The 23,353-nt window shown below is 39.2% G+C and overlaps 1 protein-coding gene across 2 annotated transcripts in view; it reads left to right on the top strand.

Annotated features, from left to right (window-relative positions):
• Positions 1-21,544, top strand: part of PECAM1 (platelet and endothelial cell adhesion molecule 1) — a 74,895-nt gene extending 53,351 nt beyond the window's left edge. For both annotated transcript variants that reach the window (XM_058169016.1, XM_058169015.1), the window contains 2 exons: positions 12,187-12,209; positions 18,817-21,544. In XM_058169016.1, the coding sequence (XP_058024999.1) occupies positions 12,187-12,209; positions 18,817-18,846 (53 nt within the window). In that variant the 3' untranslated portion in view covers positions 18,847-21,544. The remainder of the gene's footprint in view (positions 1-12,186; positions 12,210-18,816) is intronic.
• The last annotated feature ends 1,809 nt before the right edge of the window (positions 21,545-23,353 follow it).

Raw genomic sequence — 23,353 nt, forward strand, 5'->3', positions numbered from 1 at the left:
CACCTATTTTTTAAAGAAAGAAGAAAACAAAAATAATGAATTCATAGACTGCAAACTCATACCAGACATAATGAATATTCTTGGAAATAAGTCTCATGAAATTCTGTGGAATTTAAGTTCTGAATACATATCTGCATAGGATTATAGAAGAGCAACTAAGGGGCATAATTTTTCCAAGAGTAAATCCTATTAAAGGGATTTACTTCTGAGTAGCTGTAAAGTCAGGGATTACTGTGCAGGCAGTTATTAAACTACTCATCAACATCATGCTGACGATACATCTCAGTTCATCCTTTAAGACATACCTGGTGTTATTCCTGTTACAATTATTTTGATCTGAATACATCTTTCTGAAGCTCCTTGTATGCAGTCGTTTAAGCTTGATGTCATCATAAATTGTGGTTTTAAAACTTTCCTTGCTTGTCATCCAAACGAAACATCTCATTATTGCTTTCTATTCCTTATTTTTCTTCCCTTTTTAAATGATGGTAAATTGTCCAGTGGTGAGTTGGCTGTGGCGAGTTGTCCTGTGGTGAGCTGGTTGTGGAGAGTTGGCAGTGGAGAATTGGCTGCAGCGAGTTCTCCCATTCTGCGCCAGAGTGCCATGAATCTTGTCTTTTCAGAGTCTTGTGGAAGCTGAGCCACCCAATTATGTGATTATGTGCAATAGATAGGTACCAGCTCTTAACAACCACACAGATAGATTTTCTCCATGACAATTAGGGACAGATTGGTCCTTCAAATGGAAAAAATGGATTGACTATATTCAACGTAGATATCAGACTAAGAGTTATCAGACTGTTTTTGAATGATTATGATGTATTATTTTTGATTGCTTTTGGGGGAAGTTAGGAATTGATGATTGTAGGGGTATAATTAAGTTGGGACGAAAACTTTTTAGCATATGTTTGTTTTACTTTTAACTATACCTTGTGCTCGTTCCGGGAAGTCGGGGGGGGGAGGGGGGTTGCGAAGGGAGGGGGGAGGAGGGGGGGAAAGGGGGAAAAAAAATTTTGTAAAACTTTTTGAATTAAAAAAAAAAAAAAAAATCTTCCAAGCAGCACATCCATCACCACTGTAAATGAATCTATCCATCCTTTCTGCTGGTTGTCCTCTTCTTCTCTTTCCTTCCACCTTTCCCAGCATTAGATCCTTTTCCAGAGAGCTAGGTCTTCGTATAGTGTCCAAAGTAAGATAATTTGAGCCTGATCATTTGTGCCTCAAATGAGAAATCTGGGTTGATTTCTTCGATACTTTAATTGTTTTCTCATGATTACTATTGTTCAGGTACACAGCTTATTTTTATCTAGGGATGAATGGCAACCTTTCATCAATTTGCACAGGAAACAGTGCATGTCAATTTGTACATCTTTGGCAAATGTACAACTTTTTATCTTCCCAAATATGGTGTGGTAATCTCTACCTCTATGTTAATCTTATAACCAATAATTTTATTCGGAGTGTTTTCTTTCTTTTTTTTTATGCGAAAGCTTTTTAACCAGATTTAAGTTTAAACTTTTGGGGATGTTATGTTTTACTGAACTTTATCTTTTATAATTTTGGAAAAACTGATTTGGAAAAAATATATATGCTAAAAAAAATATCCTCAAATATAGAAATGAAAATATATAAAGTTTTAAGGAATATGTGGATCTCTCACTGACTGGCTATTTTCTATACTTGCATTTATGCGCCAGTCCTAAGGGTCTTGGAATAATACTCCAAGGAAGATGTTATCCTAGCTCCTAGTAGAGGTATATGTAACTCTTATGGGCCACCAATGTTGGTGGGAGAGAGGGGGAATAGATCAGAGAGCAGATATTTGGTGTACTGTGAAAGTAAAGGTCTTTTCAATCTATTTATTTTATTTATTTATTTATTTATTATTTCAACTTTTATACCGTCCTTCTCCCGAAGGACTCAGGGTGGTTTACAGCCAAGTAAAAGCAATAATACAAAATTTAAGAGCAATTTTAAAAAACTAATTTTAAATTGGCCGAAATATAAAAATTTGCTAAAACCCATTAAAAAACTAATTAAAACTATTAAAAACTATTAGGCCAGTCCTGCTTGATGAAATAAAAGAGTCTTCAGCTCATGCCGGAAGGCTCGGAAGTCAGAGAGTTGGCACAACGTTGGAGGTAGTTCGTTCCAGAGGACTGGGGCCCCCACAGAGAAGGCCCTCCCCCTGGGGGTCGCCAGCCGACATTTTCTGGCCGACGGCACCCTGAGGAGACCCTCTCTATGGGAGCTCACTGGTCGATGGGAGGCCACCGGTGGCAGCAGGCGGTCCCGTAAGTATCCCGGTCCTGAGCCATGGAGCGCTTTAAAAACGGTCACTAACACCTTAAATTGCACCCGGAAGACAACCGGAAGCCAGTGCAGCCCGCGCAGGATAGGTGTTATATGGGAGCCTCGAGCCACTCCCACTATCACCCGCGTGGCCGCATTCTGGACCAGTTGAAGCCTCCGGGTACCCTTCAAAGGGAGCCCCATGTAGAGACCGTTGCAGTAGTCCAGACGGGAAATCACGAGGGCATGAATGACTGTGCACAGGGCATCCCGGTCCAGGAAGGGACGCAACTGGTGTATCAGGCAAACCTGATAAAAAGCCCCTCTGGCAACGGCCGTCATATGGTCTTCTAATGACAGCCGTGCATCCAGGAGGACGCCAAGATTGCGGACCTTTCCCGTAGGGGCCAACAACTCACCCCCCCCACGGTCAGTGATAGAATCAACTGATTATACCGGTATGCCGGCATCCACAGCCACTCATTCTTGGACGGGTTGAGTTGGAGCCTGTTTTTCCCCATTCAGACCCGCATGGCCTCCAGGCACTGGAACATCATTTCAACGGCTTCGTTGGGGTGGTTAGGGGTGGAGATGTACAGCTGCGTATCATCAGCGTACAGATGACAACTCACCCCAAAACCATGAATGATCTCACCCAGCGGCTTCATATAGATGTTGAACAGGAGAGGCGAGAGCACCGACCCCTGCGGCACCCACACAGGAGGTGCCTCATGGTCGATCTCTTCCCCACCCCCCCGTCAACACCATCTGCGTCCGGTCAGAGAGGAAGGAGGAGAACCACCGAAAAACAGTGCCCCCCAGTCCTAACCCCTCCAGCCGTCACAGCAGGATACCATGGTCGATGGTATCAAAAGCCGCTGAGAGGTCTAATAGGACCAGGGCAGAGGAACAGCCCCTGTCCCGGGGCCTCCAGAGATCATCCACCAACGCGACCAACGCCGTCTCCATCTGTATCCAGTCCGGAAACCGGACTGGAATGGGTCCAGATAGACAGTTTCATCCAGGTACTGAGGAAGCTGATGCGCCACCACACTCTCAACAACCTTCGCTACAAAGCGAAGGTTGGAGACCGGACGGTAGTTTGCCAAAACAGTTGGGTCCAGGGAAGGCTACTTGAGAAGGGGCCTCACCACCGCCTCTTTCAAGGCGGCGGGGAAAACACCCTCCCTCAAAGAAGCGTTAACAATTCCCCAGAGCCAACCTTGTGTAACCTCTTGCGTGGCCAGTACCAACCAGGAGGGACACGGGTCCAGTAAACATGTGGTTGTGTTCAGCCATCTTATAAACATATAAACATCCCTAACTTGGAGGTAACTTGGTGGTATCAGCTGGGAGGTAACATCAATACAAGCAGTCCTCAATTTACCACTATAATTGAGCCCAGAATTAAGTTGACCTACCCAACATGGGAGCATGTGACTGCAGGAGGGGCGCATGACCTTTTACGACAGCCTGGGTGCTCTAAAGGACATAAAGCACCTCTTCTGTGGGCATCGTAACTTTGTACTGTTGTAAAATGTCTGGTCGTTGAATGAGGAGTGCCTACAATGTTTCCATGCCTCAAAGGTGCTTTGTCCAAAAGGCAACTGGGCTTTCTTGTTGAAATCAAGAAAGTCCAGTTGCCTTTTGGAAAAAAGCACCTTTGGTGGGACTCTGACTTGGCTGATTGAGAATCTCAACAGACACTTCTTAGAATGCAAAATTTTATTTGCCTCAGCTTTGTTTAACTTTAAAGAATTACTGGTAGGAGGATTTTTCTTTCTCTTCCTGCTTCCTGACAGGGGCCTGATAAAATTCTACATTTCCTTTTTGCATCATCACCTAGGATGAGGTATAGGTTGCTATATTTTATGCAGCAATTCTCTTTCGGGAAAATTTATACTAAAACAAATTTCACTACTTCATCAACCTAAATGAGCTTGTGAAAGGCAGGTCTTGCTTCAAAACTTTTAAAATCAGTATTTCATTTGTTGGAAGGAAGAAAATTTGTTTAATCAATGTCCCTTGATTAAAAATGTGATCTGGATTTGATTGGCGAGAAGCACCCCTTCATTTTATATTCCACCTTCTCTCTTGCACATATCCGGCTGGAACTCCAGTTATTTTTGGAAACGTAGTAAGAATGTATTGTTCTAATTACATCTGTTTTTCCTGTGAGATACACAGGAAAAGTGTTTCAAACAGATAAGCAGGACATCACACAACATTAAAAGCAGTTTGGAAGTTTATTATGTTACTTATTGAAACATAACTATGTTGACTTGAATTATGGAGATAGTTCATAATGGTATTTATATAAAAACACACATTCCGCCCATACAGGAGAATCAACAAAATAAAGAGGTGGGGAAATATCTTGGCCTGTGAACTCCATTTAAAAGCTCCACTAGCTTCTGAGATTCTAAGAAACAGAGACTGTGAATTCTCGTCCTTCCTTAAGCATGAAAGCTGGAGAGGTGACTTTGGGACAGTCACTCTCTCCAGGTATGTTCACTGCCTTGAGTTATTTGTAAAAATAATTAAGGGGGAAAAAGTGTGGCCTTCTGAACTAACAAATCTTGTGAAGTAACAATTTCCAGAGAATTCACAATTCTCAAGCAGCATACTCAATGCCAATATCAACAGTGATCTCTGGAGTATTCCACTCCCATTTCACTCATAATTGGAAAGTGTACTTAAGTTATTTGCTAATTTCCATTATGCTTTTCCATAGAAGAGAACTGTACCTTTCCTCCAAGAAGTCAGGTGATCAATTGTAGGTGTAGCTCTCCTTCCATACCTACAACATCCATAATGTGGGCTCAATTGGTTTGAGAGATGGTGACTCATCTGAAGTCCCCACCCCACCCCAATGAATTACCATGGCTCAGATTGGATTTGAACGAGGGGCTCCCTGTACTAGTTCAATACTGCATCTACTGCACCAAACAAACTCTCAACACTACACTGACACTAGCGTTATGGATCTAAGTGAGAAGAGAGTTGGTTCCTATAGGAACACCATGACCAGAGAAAATGTCATGCTGTTACAATATTATTTATTGTGTTAAATAATTTTCTCTATCCAATCGCTTTCTTTACATTCTTTTCTCAGGCACAAACATGGTGCCAGGAGGCATTCCCCAAACGTTGCCATTGAATTTTAATTTTTAATGTAATGGAAGGGGGGAATTATAAAATGCATGGGGAATCATTGAGGAATTTTTTGTTTTAATTAAGCTGCCCCTTCATTTATTTTCATTTTTGTTTTGCCCATTTGACATCTACAGCCCAGATAATAGGGCTCACGAAATTTCCTCTATTGTGCACTTCACTCTATTTATGGAACTTTTCTTTCTCTCTACAGTGTGATAGAGATGAGTCTGTTGTGTACACGCTCTTTTGTTGTGTCTCGAATATTGCCCACTTATATTTGAACATTTGTTGTCAAGGAAGGATATAATTGACTGTGAATGTTAGTTTGTTTAGGCATTATCCAAATAAGATCTATCTTTCATTCTCTCTTGACTTGCTGTTTGAAGATACTTGTTTTATTTCTTGTTCTATTCTATTTAGTTGATGGTTATACTTTAAAGCTGCATAATACCTTGGACATATTCCTGTATTTAAAAAATCAGTGTACTCATTATTTTATAAACTTGATGGGCTCTTCATATTATAATGAAGAAAAGCACTACTTAAGTCTCTCCCGTGTTCTTTTTAAATATGCACATCTAGAATGAGGATTATACTGTTTATGTCTTGCCATTTAATAGCCACAAAACCTCCTGGGTGTTGATATGGTAACTGAGTGACAGTACCTAGAAGCCAAGAGAAGAAAAAAAATCAGTCAATCAATGATACCAACTGGTAGACTTGGAGATGGCCACAAGGAATTGAAATGTTCAATGTTCAGGAAACCTGACAAAACCCTTCTTGAGCGGTGGCTATGCATTAACTTCTTAAAAGCCTCTAGAAGTGAAAAATCTTTTATAGGTGGACTGTTCCACTGTGGTGCAAGTCTTATCCAGAAAGTTTCTCCTGATATTTAAATAAAATTTAGTTTGCTGCAATTTATACCTTTTATTTCTGCTCCTAGTTACATTGGCCATGGAAAATAGTTCAATGCCATGAACATGGCTACTATATCTCCTAAGTCTTTTCTTCACACCGCTCATCGCAAGCGCCTTCTGTCTTCCTAAGGCTTGTCCTCAAGAATTTCTATCATCCATATTACTGTCCTCTGAAACCTCTCCAACCTGTCAATATCCTTTTGGAAATGTGCCCAGAATCACTCATACTACTCTGGGCATGGTCCCAACAGCATCAGATTGAAGAGAACAATGATATACCTGTTTCTGATAGCAGAATTCATTATGTCTCCTATACTGGAACATTTCTGCTGTAGCCAACACAACCTTGGTTATTGCCTATAATATTTTCACAAAATTATATATTTACTCGGCTTATGTTTTGTTTCCTACTGATCTCTTTCTCCTCCATTTTGGCTATCTCACACACCATCTATCTATGTGTAAAGCCATGTCTGCCATTTTAAAAAAGTGCTTCATGATCTGGTAAAGTATATTTTGGTCCAGTGATATTAGGTTCATTACCTTTTTTAAAAAAATTGTTATAACACTATCCCGCCCCAAATTCTTCTAATCAACAAATTACTCATTTGTGCTATACGCTGGAAAAATGACTCAGTTTTTAGGCGGCAGGTTTTGTGTCGAGACAGGAAGAACTCAGCATAACGTTCTGCCACCCACAACATTCTGTGGAAAAACAAATATTCTCAGCAGCACCAGGCATGAGAAAACCGTGTTGCATTTTGCAGAATTCTAGAAACTTGTCGTGCCAATTTCCTGCTTCCAAATTCCAGACCTTCAAAGGATGCTCTTATATGAGTCGCGATCCTTCCTAGCAAATACCAGCCTTGTTTGGAATCCCATGAAAATGCTAAACATCATTTTAAAATGAGCCGTGGTGGTGCAGTGATTATCTGGCTGCTACTTCTACTGACCGCTGCCTGCAGTTTGGCAGTTCAATTCTCCCCAGCTCAAAGATGACTTAGCTTTCCATCCTTCCGAGGTGGGTAAAATGAGGACCCAGATTGTTGGGGGCAATAGGCTGACTCTGTAAACTGCTTAGAGAGGACTTTAAAACACTGTGAAATGATATATAAGTCTAAGTGCCATTGCTAATGCTAAAAATACTAGGATTGGATATTTTGTCCAGATCTGGAAGGGTAGATGGACATTGTCCATTTTCATTTCCTTATAACATCAGAATTCATAAACTTTATATGTACTCATTTCCTTATATGTGTTTGGATTTACATGTGCAAGGACTTTTAAATTCAAATTAAATTCTACCTATACACACAATCAATTTTGAATTTGAATTTAAAGGTTCTTCAATTCAAGAATTGAAAACACTGGTGTTTCACAAGAAAACACTGGTGCAATAGGACTGGGTGTTTTGTTAATATGATTTATTGGGTTAGGGATTTTCTGTCTTCACTGTGAGTTGTATTGTGTTGGGGGGGGCACTGAGGGAGCTCAGCCAATCTCATTGTACAAATAAAGATTTGAATTTGAATAGAAACATAATACAAGTAGGCTTCAACTTACAATCACAATGAAGTCCAAAATTTATGTTGCTAAGCAAGACAGCTATTAAAGGAAATTTCTCCCATTTTACAATCTTTCTTGTCACATTTGTTAAGTAATCACTATAGTTCAGGGGTGAAATGCTCCCGGTTCAGACCAGATCGCATGATCCAGTAGCGATGGGGGCGGGTAGTTCAGAGAACCAGTAGTAAAAATCCCTGTCTTCCCCCACCACCCACACCTTGGTGTTCCTCTTCTCTGTCCCTGAAGCTCTCGGTGGTGATATGGCTGCAAACAGCCTTAAATGACTGCTGCGGCGCTTCAAAGGGCTGCACTACAGCTGATCAGCACTGTAGGCAGCTAGTAGACCGGTGCCTCTATTTTTAAAGAAGGTAGATCGGTGCCTCCCCAAAAAAGGCAGTTGATAGACGGGTGCCTCTATTTTTAAAGAAAGTAGACTGGTGCGCTCCCACATTTTGTATACTTTATTATTTTTATTATTTATTATTGGCCATGCCCATTCAGTCACCTGACAACCAAGCCATGCCCACCAATTAAGCCACGCCTACAGAACCAGTAGGGAAAATTTTTAGATTTCACCCCTGCTACAGTTGTTAAATTAGTAACACACTTGTTTAAGTTAATCTGGCTTCCCCATTGACTTTGCTTATCAGAATGTCACAAAAAGTTATCCCGTGACCCCAGGATACTGCAACTGTCATAAATACATGGCAGTTGCTAAGCATCCGAATTTTAATCACATGATCATGGGGATGCTGCAATGGTCATAAGTGTGAAAAACAGTCATAAGCAGTGGTGGTATTCAGCCGGCTCTATCAGGTTCAGGTGAACCGGTAGTGGCAGCTGCGGAAGACTCTGCCTACCCACCCGGATGACATCAGGCTCTGCACATTCACATTTGGGAATTGGTAGTGAAGGTAAGTGACTACCACCCCTGGCCATAAGCAGTGGTGGGAATTAACTGGTTCTCTCCGGATTGCGCGAACCGGTAGCTGCGACAGCAGGAGGCTCTGCCACCTGACCTGATGTAATGCGTGTGCATGCGCAAAGGTGTGTGCGAGCACAGCTAGCGCGCACGTGAGTGCGCTCACATTTGCGAACTGGTAGGGAAGGTACGTGAATCCCACCGCAGGTCATAAGTCACTTTTTTCAGTGCTCTTGTAACTTCAAAAGGTTACTAAATGAACTGTTGTAAATTGAGGTCTACCTGTACACACAATCAAGACAGACTGGCAGAGTAGATATAAGCAGCTCTAGAATCATGACAGCACTTATATCTGAAGCATTTATTTTTATGTGTGAAAAGTGGTCGTAAGTCATTTTTTTTAGTGCTACTAGAATTTCAAATGGTCACTAAACAAATAGTTGTAAGTCAAGGATTACCTGCAAGCAGGCAGTGTTCAAAATTTTCCTGAACACTGAGTGAATACCTGAATGAAGGATCAACATTACCTGCTAAGGATCTAATGCAGTAGTAATGAAGATAACCAGCTAATGAGATACGATAATAATAGTAAATGCAGACCCATCACATCTGCGTAGTACTAGATTGAGGAAAGCTGATTTAAAGCCGCATTGGGAGATGAAATAATTAAGCTGTTTTAGTATTAACTTAGGTTATGCAGCAGAGAAACAATTAGGTTAGACTTGGCATTAAAATATTGCTGGCCACCAGACTGATATACGGTGAGTAAAACATGGGATATCCATTGATTTTTTTTCCCAATTTTCCAATCTCCCATACAATTAACGAACAACCTTTCATTTGAAATATACAAAATTTATAATTTCCTTCTTCCTGGCAAAACAATAGTTAGCACGCTACAAAAGTCTTGGGTAATTTATTTCAGATATGTCATTTCAAATAACTCTTTGATCTTAACTGGTTGAAGGGGATTATTGTTCTGGAGTTTATCTTCTTTACAAAAATCACAATTGCTTTCCATATCTTACGTTTGCCTTGTTAGTGAAGTCCGTGCTGGCTGGGGGTTATGGAAGGTGAAGTCAAACTCATCAAATTGGAGAAGGCTGAACAAAAGCTTGAGCCACATCCTGTCTGTTTTTTTCTTGCCAAATATATATCTGTGCAAGAAAACTCTTTCTTCTGAATAAACAATTGGAGAAGAGCCTGGGATCAATATGAAACAGTGGATTTCTAACTTTAGAAGGTGCTGCAGGGGAGTGGAAATATTTACTTGCTTATTTTTTAGACTTATATGATCCTACCTTTTCTCAAAAGCTTAAGGCTCCGTGGAAAGCCACAGAGAAGATCTCGGAGAAACTAGGTGATGATAGTTACCATATATTGTATATTATAAGGGAAAGGAAGAAAGCATTCCAGATAGTCCTTGACTTATGATCACAGACCATAATGCTGCAACTGTCATAAGTGTGAAAAATGGTCCTAAGCCACTTTTTTCAGTGCTGTTGTAACTTCAAGCAGTCTTTAAATGAATGGTTATAAATCAAGGATGACCTGTAGAAAGAAACTCAGCTGTATTCTGCCTTGATTCTCTGGAGATAATGAAAAATGCAATCATGTTTTCATGATGTTAATATAGACTAATTCATCAGAGTTCCAGTATTCTTGTGAAATATGTTTGCTTAGTCTACTCAAAGGGCTGACACATGCATAACATTTCATTTTTTCTCTTTTCCCACAAGTACCATTTTTCGTGATCTGTTGGGCTGATAAAAAGTGACTAATCAAAAGCCATTCCCTGAGTTTCCATGGCCGACCAGCAAACTTATTTGGAGCATGAGTTTTGTGAGAGAGTTGCATAGAGGGTATTAGGAATAGCCTTGAAGGACCAAAGGAAGACCCATTATAAAGACAACAGTCAGATAAGAGGGGCTTGAGCCCTTGTCAAGAAAATACCTTGAGACAACATCTCAGATAGGGCTCTCTCTAGTTCCCACAAGGTGAGGGAAAGGGATGCACATTCAAACTTGCAAGACTCTGTTGCCATAGCTGTTACAGTACTGTTATTCTATTTTTCTAAGAACCTTGTGAACTATAGTTGGATGAGTGTAGTGGAATGTAGTCTGGATTCCCAGGAAGGAGGGGCTGCATTCCAGAGGGAAAGGAGGCAGGGATGTATGGAAAGTTTGGTTGGGAGGAAGTTAAAAAGGGCCCTCCCTAACAATTTCCAGAGTATATCTATTGTGGTCACATAGCTGCTTTCTGGCAAGATCTCTGTCCATAGGTGAGGAACAATAAAGGAATCTACTCAGAAATAACTCCATGTGTCTTTCTTGGCCTGATCAACAAATTTTAGCCATTCTGTGTGATTATGTCACAGAGAAGTAGGGAAATTTCCAGTGAGTCAGTTTTGTGTAAATAATGGACTTAAGCCTTGTGGGAAGGAAGAGGACTGCATAGCATGGGTTAACATTTTTAGTTTTAGAGATAAAGACAGACTCTCTGGTTGGATGTTGCTTGCTTTTCTCAGAATGTTTTTCCACATTACTAACATGTATTTCTCTGGTCCCCTGGGGACTTCTACCATCATAAGCATCGCATCTAGTTCATGCGTCGGATCTGTCATATGCCTCTTTTGACAAATTATATTAATTAGCATTTCTCAAGTATGGCCATTAGTATTAATGCTACAGGGAGGTAGCTGGAATAACTGTTGCTTCAGGGTCGTCCTTGAAATATTCACCAGTTTGGGAACCATTCTCTTTTTTGTTTTCGCTGCAGATAATACAAACTGGGCATGTTTATAAATTACTCTAATAAATTTTGCTTTTTTTAGCTTCATGCATATCAATTTGAAAGTAAATCCTACTTTGTTCAATGGGTAAATTGCTCAGGTTTATGCAGGAGTTAGGGAAAAGGAATATAAATAGTCATCAAATCAGAATGCTTTTTTTTTCTTGATTTCTGAAATCGATGTAAAGAGTGGATTCATCAAAAATGTTCTAGCTCCCATTGGTATGCTCCCAATAAATGAATACTATGCTATTGTCAGAAGCAATTAGACCTTACTGAAGATGTCATCTAGTTTGGGTAATGAAATGTCTGCAAGAAAACAACCAAGCTCAAAGCGCACCAGACTTTACTTTTCTTTATCTTAAAAATGAAAGAGTTAGGATTATTTAAGCAAAGACTGTGGAAACCTCATCTTGAAAGGTGAGATAAATGTAAATAATGAGCTACTTAAAGGAAAATCTTAGAGTGCTCGAGTGTACATTTGTCTACTAAAATGGTAATTTTAGGAGTGGTAATTTTTAATCAATATCTTATTATTTTCAGATGCTGAGGAGAACAGACATTCTGTAAGTATATTTTTCATTTGACTGGTACATATTGGGAGAAGTGTTTAATATTTCAGCTGTCAAAACAGAACCCAAATTGTCTGGATTTGATTCATAAATAAATATCTTTTAGAGCCTGTTGCACTTCATTAAGTGTATTCTGAATCCGTCGGTATATATCATAAAAAAACAGAAAGAGATGTGATAAATTTAATGCTTGAAACAATTTCAAGGATTACATTGTCCTGGATTAGGAGCATACAAATTGACTAATACCCAGCTTGTACGTACATTGAATTGTGAATTAGGACAGTGTGTGATAACACATTGTCCTAATCCACAACACAATATACAATAGACATACAAACTGGGTATTAGTCAACTTGTATGTATATTGCCAACCCATTGCAAACCTTGTTGAGCCTGCCTATCCTGAGAATGTCTCTGCTACTCTTGGCTGTCTAATGCCACATTGCTACTGTTTCTTTGTCTCTTGTGCTGGAGACTACAGGGGGAAAAACTTCTAAAAACATTTAATAAACCTGTTAGAAGAAGCATGCAATAAATAATAGTAAAAAAAAAATAAGGCTAACTGAATGCACATACAAAAAAAAAAGGTTGAGACTCTAGAAAGAGTGATGAACAGTTGCAGGTATGTCTAGTCTAACAAAGAAAAGGACTAGGGATGACCTGATAGCAGTCTTCCAATATTTGAGGGGCTTCCACAGAGAGGAGGTAGTCAAGCTATTCTCCAAAGCACCAGAAGGCAGAACAAGAAGCAAGGATGGAAATTTATCAAGGCGAGATCCAATATAGAACTAAGGAGAAATTTCCTGAGAGTGAGAACAATGAATCAGTGGAATGGCTTGCCTCCAGAAGTTGTGGGTGTTCCATCACTGCAGGGTCTTAAGAAAAGATTAGACAGCTATTTGTCCAGAATGGCATAGGATCTCCTGCTTGAGTAGGAGGTTGGACTAGAAGACCTCCAAGGTCCCTTCCAACTCTGTTATTCTGTATTCTGTATTCTATTCCTACAGTATATTGCATGTTCACAGAGCAGTAGGTGGTTGGACTTCCCAGTGTAAGTGGCACTGAGTGGGAAAGGAAAGGACATCATGGAATCTGCAATCACTATCCGGAAGCTGCCTAGCCTGGCCTCAGAGTGGATATGCTGTAATGATAGGCTGTGTGGGGTCAGTGCTATTAATGCTAATATATTTTCCAATTCAAGGACAGGGAGGAAAGCACAAAGATGTGGCCAAGAGAAAGAACCCTGAGGGATCAGGAACTAGCTTCCACTGGAAAATAAGATGATTTAAATTTATCCTCTTGTCCTTGAGCTCTTTGTGTCCTTTTCCGAACTATTCTAGAGGGTCCTTCAACCCTCCAGAGCAATTTTTCAGGGGAACAAAGGAATTTGCAACCATTATCCCTCTCTTCCTTCAGCATCCTGTAATCTCTGAACTCAAGCCAACATATATTTAGGTCGAACGTTGCAAACACTTCCCTAGCACAAATTCAGTCATGCAATCAACCACTCTGGAGTCTCCTTTCCTGAAAGCTTTCAAGGATAATCTAAATGAGCCTGCCCTTTTATCTAAAGCTTTCTGCCTCAGGATCCTTTGTTCAAAATTCAAGATTCAGCTGATCATCTGAACAACTCTGTTCATCACACAGTAACCTTGTTGAGAATGGTCGCATGACTCCTATGGCCTGTTAAACTCTGTTGAGGTATTTCTAACAAACGAACAAGGCAGTTACTTGTGTGAGATGAGTGCTGTGCAGATCCCACAGTTACTGTAACTGGAGGGTTGCAGTTGTAAGCAATTTCACTATATTTCTGTATTAGATGGGAAGATGTTGCTTCTGTGCAGTGAATGCATATTAGGAATCTTGCTGTTTGGGGCTTGTTTACAATGCCTTTTCAGTTTGCTTCACCTTTCAACTTGATGTGAACCTGTTATAACAGTCTGCAGGCGTGAGTAAAAAAAGGAGGCAAAGTACAGAATTCTGATGAGTAATTGTGAGTTTGAAAGAGCTTTGCCACCATAGTGTGTACAGAAACACTGAGAAAATATACTCTTTCTTTCTTTCTTTCTGATCAGGAAGAGATGTGAGTTTAGAAACAGACCTGAGGGCAGAATAAGTTATAATTATTGACTAGCAAGCAAGTTCTGATTGGTTGACAGTCCTCTGTCAGCCAATCAGTTCTCTAGAGATATTTCCTACTGTCCTGAAAGGGCAAACCTCATTGGCTAGTGTTTTTCCTTGACTTGCAAATATGAAACGTGCCTTTCCTCCTGACAAGCGAGAAAGCGGTTTAAACTTTGGAGGTTTTATGTACACCTGATGAAGTGGGTTATAATTCATATGAATTTATACTATTGTTGGTTTAATTCTTTAAGATGTTAGCAGCAACAAACTAACATCACTATCCATCTGGTATTTATGAGTTCTAAGATGGATACATAATACAATTGCTTCACTGCATCTTTACCAATTCCCAGCAGGATTTTTGTTTGTTTGAGAAAAATGCAAACTAATTGTGTAGTTAAAAGTGGCTACAAACAAATGTTGCGATTTTACGAGTTAAACTCACCTGTTTAGAAGATGCTCTGAAAGGAACTGAAATCAGCATAGCTGAAATCAACATCTGTATAATTTAACGGATTCCCTGTTAAACGTCCGTTATTTCTGTTATTTGAAATCAAACTAAAGTAGGAGAGTTTCAAAGTATAATGAAACTTGAAGCAAATGTGAACTATGTAGATATTTGGAGTTATTTTAGGAGATGTCATCCTACTTTCCAGTGGACATAAAATAGAAGCTCATAGAACTACTGTTTGTCATTGTCCACTTCGGAATCCTGGATGACTGAATTTCACCCTGAGGCATGCTACTCATAATGTAAGCTATCCCAAGCTAGTTTTGAAAGTTTCACGGGCAAATTTTGAGTTACTCAGAAAGGAACTGGGTGTGGGTTTCCTTCCTGGAATCAGAACTGGCAATCTTTCTGCACTGTTTAATATTACCACCACTTTCTGAAAACATATTGAAAGGAAATATCTTAACAATAAGGGAGCTACTTCATAAAACACTAATTTAGTATTGTTTGGTTTGCTTCAGGAGTAAAACTTGATTTCGTAGACTATGCTCCTTCAATCCTTTTACCTCCTTGTGTAGATACATTTGTTTGTTTTATTGAGATTTTAGTACAATATATAATATGTTTTAAGTGGCAAAATGAGAAAGATGTAAATTTACTTTACACTGTCCATGTCAAAGAAAATGTTAAAAATGGTAATGTGAGATACCAGTATTTAGGAAATACACAAACACCCAAAATTGAAATTCTCAATAAATGAGAAAATCAGGGTTGTTTGGACACCAGAAATATTGAAATGAAAATAAATACAGCAATGGAGAGAGGTAAGAAGAAGGAGAGAGATGGAAAGGGAGAAGAAGGGAGAGAGAAAGAAGAAAGAGAAGAGGAGAGGAGAGGAGGAAAGATGGGGGAAATAAGTGTAGGAGAGAAAGTTAGACAGGGAGGAAGTGGGAGAAAGGAAGGGGAAGTAGAGAAAGAGTAGGAGAGGAGAGAAGAAAGTAGGGAGGATAAAAGAAGGGAGGAAGAGGAGTGAGAAGAAGAAGAAAGGATTGCTGTAAAAAGGAAAAGATGAAACAGAAGAAAGGCAACCCCGAATATATTTGGATAAAAATTGAAACAGTTAAAAAAAGAATGAAAGAGAATGAATATTAATAAAAATGGAGAAATTAGAACTTGAGGGCAAAAGAAGATGTGACTTAGGGAAATGAGCAAGGAAATATTAGGATATGGATAAAAATTATGAAAAAAGAATATTTGGCAAAAATTGTAATTAAGTAAAATATATTTGAATATGTTGAATTGTATAAGATATAATATGGCCAATACTCTGTCCATAAACTATGTATGTGTGTAGGGTGGAAAATTAAAAAATCAATAAAAACTTGTTTAAAAAAATATTGAAATTCTAGAATAGTAATTGGATATATGTCTTAGAAATGCGTATTTGTATACTCTTAATGACGCAACTCATAGTGCTATTAGAATGTACAAGCTTCTTTCTCTATTACAAAGTAACAATCCCTAAAAAGTCAAATGATGTTACCTCCAGGTTCTGTTCATTTGGCTATGAATGTTTGCTGACAATGAGACTCTGAAAACTTTATGGGTGGTGGCATGTGTAGAAAAAAAATTAAAATGAAATTGAAAAGCTACCTACATGGAAATATTGGGACATATCCACACAGCACAGCAATGGGATTTGAAAGTAATTGTGTAGATGGATGTGATCTGTAGACATTATTACAGTATTTAGACTTTCAAATCTTTGTGACACAGCTGACTCCTTAAATTTAGTGATCGTGAAATAAAAGGGGAGATCCTCTTTTGGATCAATGAGTAGTTGAAGAAAGAGAAAGTTAAAGTAAAATAAAATGAAATGTCCAGAGATGATAAGGTCTTCTAGCATTAGATTGGTGCTTTGAACTTGTTTATAATTAGTCCAACTCAGAGATGTTGGAGAACTAATTTACTAAAAATATAAGATGACTCAGGGTAGTTAAAAGATATTTAGTAGAGCCAGAAAGGTCTCCAGTTTGGAGTATTGTTTTGTGTTAAAATGTCTAATGCAACTGAATTTAAGAAAATGTAGCATCCTGCATATCAGAACTAAGCCATCTAATTTCATCTATACTCTGACAAGCTTTGAGTTAGCAATGACTAACTAGGGAAGAGACCTTGATGGGATGAAGTGACGCTCAGTGAAAACATTGTACAATTGTTCAGTTGTTTGGTGAAAAGAGCAATTTCGATCCTAGAGGTAATTAAGAAAATAAAATAAAAACTGTCAATATTGTAATGCTTTTTTATTTATTTGTTGGATTTCTGTAGCCACCTATCTCAGCAAATGACTATGCAATCTAGAGTATAATCCCACTTAAAATGTGATCTACTTTTCTCATAATTAAACCTCAAAAATATTTTAGAGATGTAAAAATGTAGGAAGTGGTAACTAAAATAAAAAGTCTGGCGTAACATGTGAGATTATCTTTCTTTGATTGTTTCTACCTATTCTGTTTTTTTGACAGCAGAGGCATACTTACGGTACTGTTGATTATCTAGCAAGACCCAGAAAGCAAATCTTTTCTGACATAGGGTCTGCCCTTTGGAAAAATATTCTCCCCAGAATTAGATTGGCCCAGACCATCCCAGTTTTTCAGAAAGTTTTTAAAAATTTAACATATTCCCAGACATGGGGATTGGGAGGCTAGTTAGTGCCCTTGAAATCTTGCCATTTTATTGTTGATTGGATTTTGCCCTCAATTGCCATTAGGCTCTTTATACACTGTTGTTTACTATGGTAGTTCTTATCTGATATTGTGTTTTATGTGGTGTTAAGTTGCCGCAGCAAGATGGGCGGCTGTCAGGGGTGGGTTCTACTTACCTTTACTACCGGTTCACAATGGGAGCGTGCACTTCTGCACATGCGCAGATCGTCAATTATGATGTCCGGGTGGGTGGGCGGAGCCTCCTGCTGCTTTTACTACTGGTTTGCAAGAACCAGAGAGAACTGGGAGCAATCCACCACTGGTGGCCGTATAAATCAAATAAGCACTTCTTTACCGTACACTAATAGAAAACAAATATCTAAGAGGATGAACATGGTTGTGATTTCTAAAATCTTGCATGACATGGAAAAACATGGGGCCTGGGTACTTACGGGACCGCCTGCTGTTACCTCATGCCTCCCACCGACCCATACGCTCACACAGAGAGGGACTTCTCAGGGTGCCGTCCGCCAAACAATGTCGGCTGGCAGCCCCCAGGGGAAGATCCTTCTCTGTGGGGGCTCCTACTCTCTGGAATGAACTTCCCCCTGGTTTACGCCAAATATCTGACCTTCGGACCTTTCGCCGCGAACTGAAAACATATTTGTTTGTTCGCGCGGGGCTTTCTTAAATTGTCTTGATTTTAAATTTAAATGCTATTTAAGTTTTAAATTGGGGTTTTTTAGATTTTTTATATATTTTAATTTATCGGCCAAACTGTATAATAAGTTTTTTAATTTATTTTTAATTGTACATTGTTTATTTTTATCTTGGCTGTACACCGCCCTGAGTCCTTCGGGAGAAGGGCGGCCTAGAAATCTAATAAAATAAAATAAAAATAAAATAAATAAATAAAAAATCTAGAGTAATTACTAAAATGTATAACTGTCTCCTTAAATTTAAAATGGAGGAGGAAACAATGAAGGAAACAATGGTAATTTGGGTGAAAAAAACGCTTAGAGAGGGCTATAAAAGCACTATGAAGCAGTGTATAAGACTAAGTGCTATTGCTATATTCAATAATAAGACATGGTATGACGTGCTAGAGCAGGGAATTCTGGGAGCTGAAGTCCACAAGTCTTGAAAGTTGCCAAGTTTGGAGACCCGTGTGCTATAGGATAAGGCCATCAGTGGTTACTGATCATGCTGAATAGACATTACTTCACAAAATGGAGATTTCCATTCAAAGAAATACTGCATTTATTGTGCGTGCTGTGTTTCATTAATTCTTCTAATGTTATAATCTTATTGCTTGCAGAGAATAGAACCTTCTCCTGACGGGACTTAGGAAAAGATGGCAGAGGAAATCCGTGAAAACAAGATGGAGGATGTCCTACCAGTTCCACTTATTCTGCAGCATTTAGGTGCTTTCAGAAGTCGCACTTTGCTTGAGCGGTTGGTAACCCCTGTGGGGTGAACCGAGCATCTACAGTATACAGTACTTTTGCTGTTTGCCATTGCCATCCCATAACCTAGTGAGGCACACTTTCCAAATGATTGTTCCATATTTTTTTTAATGCCATTCTTAAATGGAAGCATGTATTTACAAGAAGTATTTGCCATCTTAGTTGGTTGTTCTGAATCATTCAAGCCAGAAAATAAACCTGCCAAGATACATTATCTGGTAGTGACTTCCCTGTCCTAGAACACCATGCAAGCAGTCTGGCAATGAATTTGCAGGCACAACACTGCTGGTGTTTCAACATTTCAAAGCAGTGGCTTCCAGATTGAAATGTGGTCTACACGAAAACATCTTTTACATAGAAAGCAAAATGTTGTGTAACATTTCATGTTACTTTTGCACCATCAATGAAATGTGTCAGTTCTCCTTGGCCAGATAAGTGGCAAGAAATGTTTAATCATGCGCCTTTCTCCTGTCACAAATATCCGTTTGCAATGGACCATAAAAATGCCCTTAAAGGAGCTGCCATTTGAAATGTGCAATTAGAAAGAGCTATTACTTGCTCTAACAAATAGCTCTCCCATTACATCTGATTCCTCAGAACTGGACATGTCCCATAAGAACCAAATGCCATTCTGACAATAGCTTTTAAATAAGTACAAAGAATTTGACATCCCCCCCCCCCGCCAAGAGACTAATCAATTGCAGTGCAGCCTTGAATTTTAATTGCTGCTTGTCAGATAATCTCAAATACCTTCTTTGAACTCTAAAATCCTCATGGCTGGTGAGCTGCTTGGTTATGCCTAGAAAACCAAGGCCTGACAATAATCATGATAGTAATGTTAAATGTTAAATTACACATCACTCTAAGCCTTAGAGTCTAAGGCATGATTTACTTAATCATGGTTTCCTAAGTCACAATGATTTGATTCCCAAAATATGATAAGCCATCACCCGCAGCCTATGATGAAGTATTCAATAAGCCAAGGTTAAGTGATACATACTGTATATAATACTGACACTGTGCACAGATACTAGACTAAACAAATATGGGAACAAAACAGTATCAGGAGCTTATTTCCTGTCTGTTTCCCCAATACACATTCAACATAATCAGTGTTCATAGGATCTTGATGCAATGACTATATGTATGTATTATTTCAAAAGTTACAAGAAAATAAATGGAGGAATAGCTAGTTGCATAGACCCCATGCTATCTGTGGTATCCATTCAGTCTATTCCAAGGTAGCTTTTGCATAAACCAGAGGCTCTAGGACAGAGGTGTCAAACTCACAGCCAGATGCGTCACGAGCTGGCCACGCCCACCCCCGGTTTAACGAAGGGGGGGAAAGTCCCAATATGTCACGTGACAGCAATGTGACAACGTGAGTTTGATATCTCTGCTCTAGGACAATTGCAGCATTCTTGATTCTCTGCCATGTTGGCTGGGCCTGTGGGAATGGCTGTGTATCCTGATTGGAGAATCACAAGTCTTCCAACATTGTCTTACTTTCTTGGAACAATCCTTGGACCATATTTGCCTATAAACTGCTGTTTTTGCCATTGCTGCTTCTGAGGCGCAAATCTCTGGAGAGCAGCCTCTTGTTGACAATTTGCCGCTGAAATAAATTATCCACATTCGAGTCTGAGTGAGGTTCTGTCATTCAAGTTTACCTCAGTGTTAACTGATGGGAAGAATGAAATCCGATGTTAATTTGTAATATATATCCCATATGGCTTTCATTTAAGTGCATTGTATTGAGTTAAAGACAAGAAAGTTTTCGGCATAATCTACTGTGCCAGTACAAATGCAGGATTAGCCATATTGAAAGAAGCTAGTGAACAAATCCTCAAAGATAATGCTTTAAGAAAGTAGGCTTTGCTTAAAAATCAAGATAAATGCCTCAGTGGTAAAAGCAGTTCAAAATTAAATCAATTATGGAGACAGATAGTAGCTTCTCCTTTACTGGAGTTTTTCAAGCAGATGTTGGCCCAACACTTAAGGATGATGTAGCTCTAGCTCTCCTGAACTCAGCAGAAGGCTGGACTTCATGGTCTACAAGAGCTTTTGTTTTTATGATATCTCAGATGAAATCATGCTGCAGAATCTTTGCAACATCCCTGATCAATTCTATATTTCATTAGTGTTTAGAAACAAGCACATACACACAATCCAACATAACAAAGAAAAAAATATTACTATTGGCAATACATGAATAAATCCTAATGTACCATAAAGTCAAGTGTTAAACTTTTGTTTTCTGTTAAATGGTGTGTAAACAAACATTGTGATTATTCTCATGGTCTCTGTAGATTCGTAACATCACTTCTAACATGAAAAACAGTGTCCATGTTTCAAGAAACTTTATGGTGACTCATAGAAAGAGTGAGGCTATTTAGGTCCTCATTAGCAAAATATTAAAATGATGTACCCCAGCTTTTAAGCACAACATGAAATCATGCTACAGAATCTTTGCAACATCTCTCTTGATGTGCATACAAAATCCAGACCATGCTTTCCTATTCAGATGTTATTCTATATAATTTGATGTGGTATTTTATTAAAGAAATAATTTGAATGCTATTTGTGAAGAATCATTTTCTTTCCTATTCATTATATGGGTGTGATCTTGGAAATACTAAAATGGAGACAGGAGTGGGTGGGCTTTGTAGACACCCTGCAGGTCTTATTATCTGATTATTATTATCCAGTTATTATCTGGTTAGAAGACTAGAGACTAAAACATGTGAAAAAGGGTTGCAGGAACTGGATATGTCTAGTCTAATGAAGAGAAGAATTAGGGGTAACATGATAGTAGTTTTTCAATATCTAAGGGGCTGCCACAAAGACTAGTGGGTCATCTTATTCTCCAAAGCACTTGAAGGCAGGACAAGAAGCAACCGATGGAAATTTATGAAGGAGAGATCTAACTTAGAACTAAGGAGAAATTTCCTGACAGTGAGAAAAATTAATTGGTGAAACGGCTTGCCTTCAGAAATTAATCCAACTGCTTGCTCCATCACTGGAGGCTTTTAAAAAGAGATTGGACAGTCATTTGTCTGAAATGGAATACGATCTCCTGCTTGAGCAGCCAGTTGGATTAGAAGGCCTCCAAGGTCCTTTCCATTCCATTCCGTAATCCAATCTAGGATGCCAAAATCATGAATACTAATACTACTTTTTTTGGGGGGGTAACTTACAGTAACAGAATCTTGCAGGTCTGAAACCACTTCCCCCTCCCCTGCTTTTACTTCCCAGAGAACTAGGGAGGGTGATGTCATAGTATGTGGGAATGACCTTAGGAAACAAGGCACAGAAACACAGCCAAGGGAATGATCAGATAAAAGGCAGTTTAATCCACAGAAGGAATGAGGTAGGCCAAGTGGCTCAGAAGGGACCCTCCCTAGTTTCCTGAATTATAAAGAAGACTTGGGTCGGGGCTGGGGGTTAGAAATGCACTTTCAGATTTCCATGGTTCTGTTAATGTAGCATTACAATAAAGGAGAATTAGCTAATCTGGCCATGTTTCCTGCTTGGTCTACCTTGCAAGGCTGATGGGTCCCTTCTGAGATATTTTCTCCATTCTGTCCCACTTTTGGACTCATCAGATTTCTCTTATCAGGCTGTTATCTGGGCTGTGGCTTTTCCTCCCGTCTCCCAAGGTTATTCTCACAGTCCATTATTATTAGCCAGAGTTGAGGCAGGAGCAAGGGGAAGAACCCTGAAAAAGAATCAGAGAAAATTTATCTGCATATATTATGCCCTTCTGTTTCTACACGCTGCTTGCTCACCATTTCTCACTTTGCTGGTCTTCTGGGAGGAAGAAAATAATCTGTCATTGTGACCTGTTAAAGTATCTTTTGGTTGCCATTTGGAAATTAGGCAATATAAATGTTTTATATATATACAAGTCATTCTTGTTAGATTTATATCCTTCCTTTATTTTGTACATCCCCAGGCAGGGTACATAATGCTGCCACCACTTATTTTCCCCACAACAAGCACCCTGTGAAAAGGGTTGGGCTGAGAGAGCGTCACTGGCCAAAAGTTACCCAGCCAGCTTTTATGCCCAAAAAGGCCTGGAAATGCATCTTCTGCTTTTTAGTCCAATATCTTATCAATACACTAAACTACCTCTATGCCATCTCTCCACAAAATGCAGCAGCTGTGAAGGCTTGCCAGTCAGCGCTAGCATCAAGCTGAAAAATATATAGGATTTTAAGATTCCAAGTGTGACTCAACACAAACGTGGAATTTAAAGTTCTTAAAGTAGAACTGAAAAGCTACCTAAACATAATCCAACATGGGAATGAGTAAAATAAGATGGTCAGAGGCCACATAATATCTGAGGAGAGGTCTGAGGCAGTGGTGAAATCCAATTTTTTTACTACT

The sequence above is a fragment of the Ahaetulla prasina genome, chromosome 2, assembly GCF_028640845.1.
Source record: "Ahaetulla prasina isolate Xishuangbanna chromosome 2, ASM2864084v1, whole genome shotgun sequence".
Taxonomy (NCBI): Eukaryota; Metazoa; Chordata; class Lepidosauria; order Squamata; family Colubridae; genus Ahaetulla; species Ahaetulla prasina.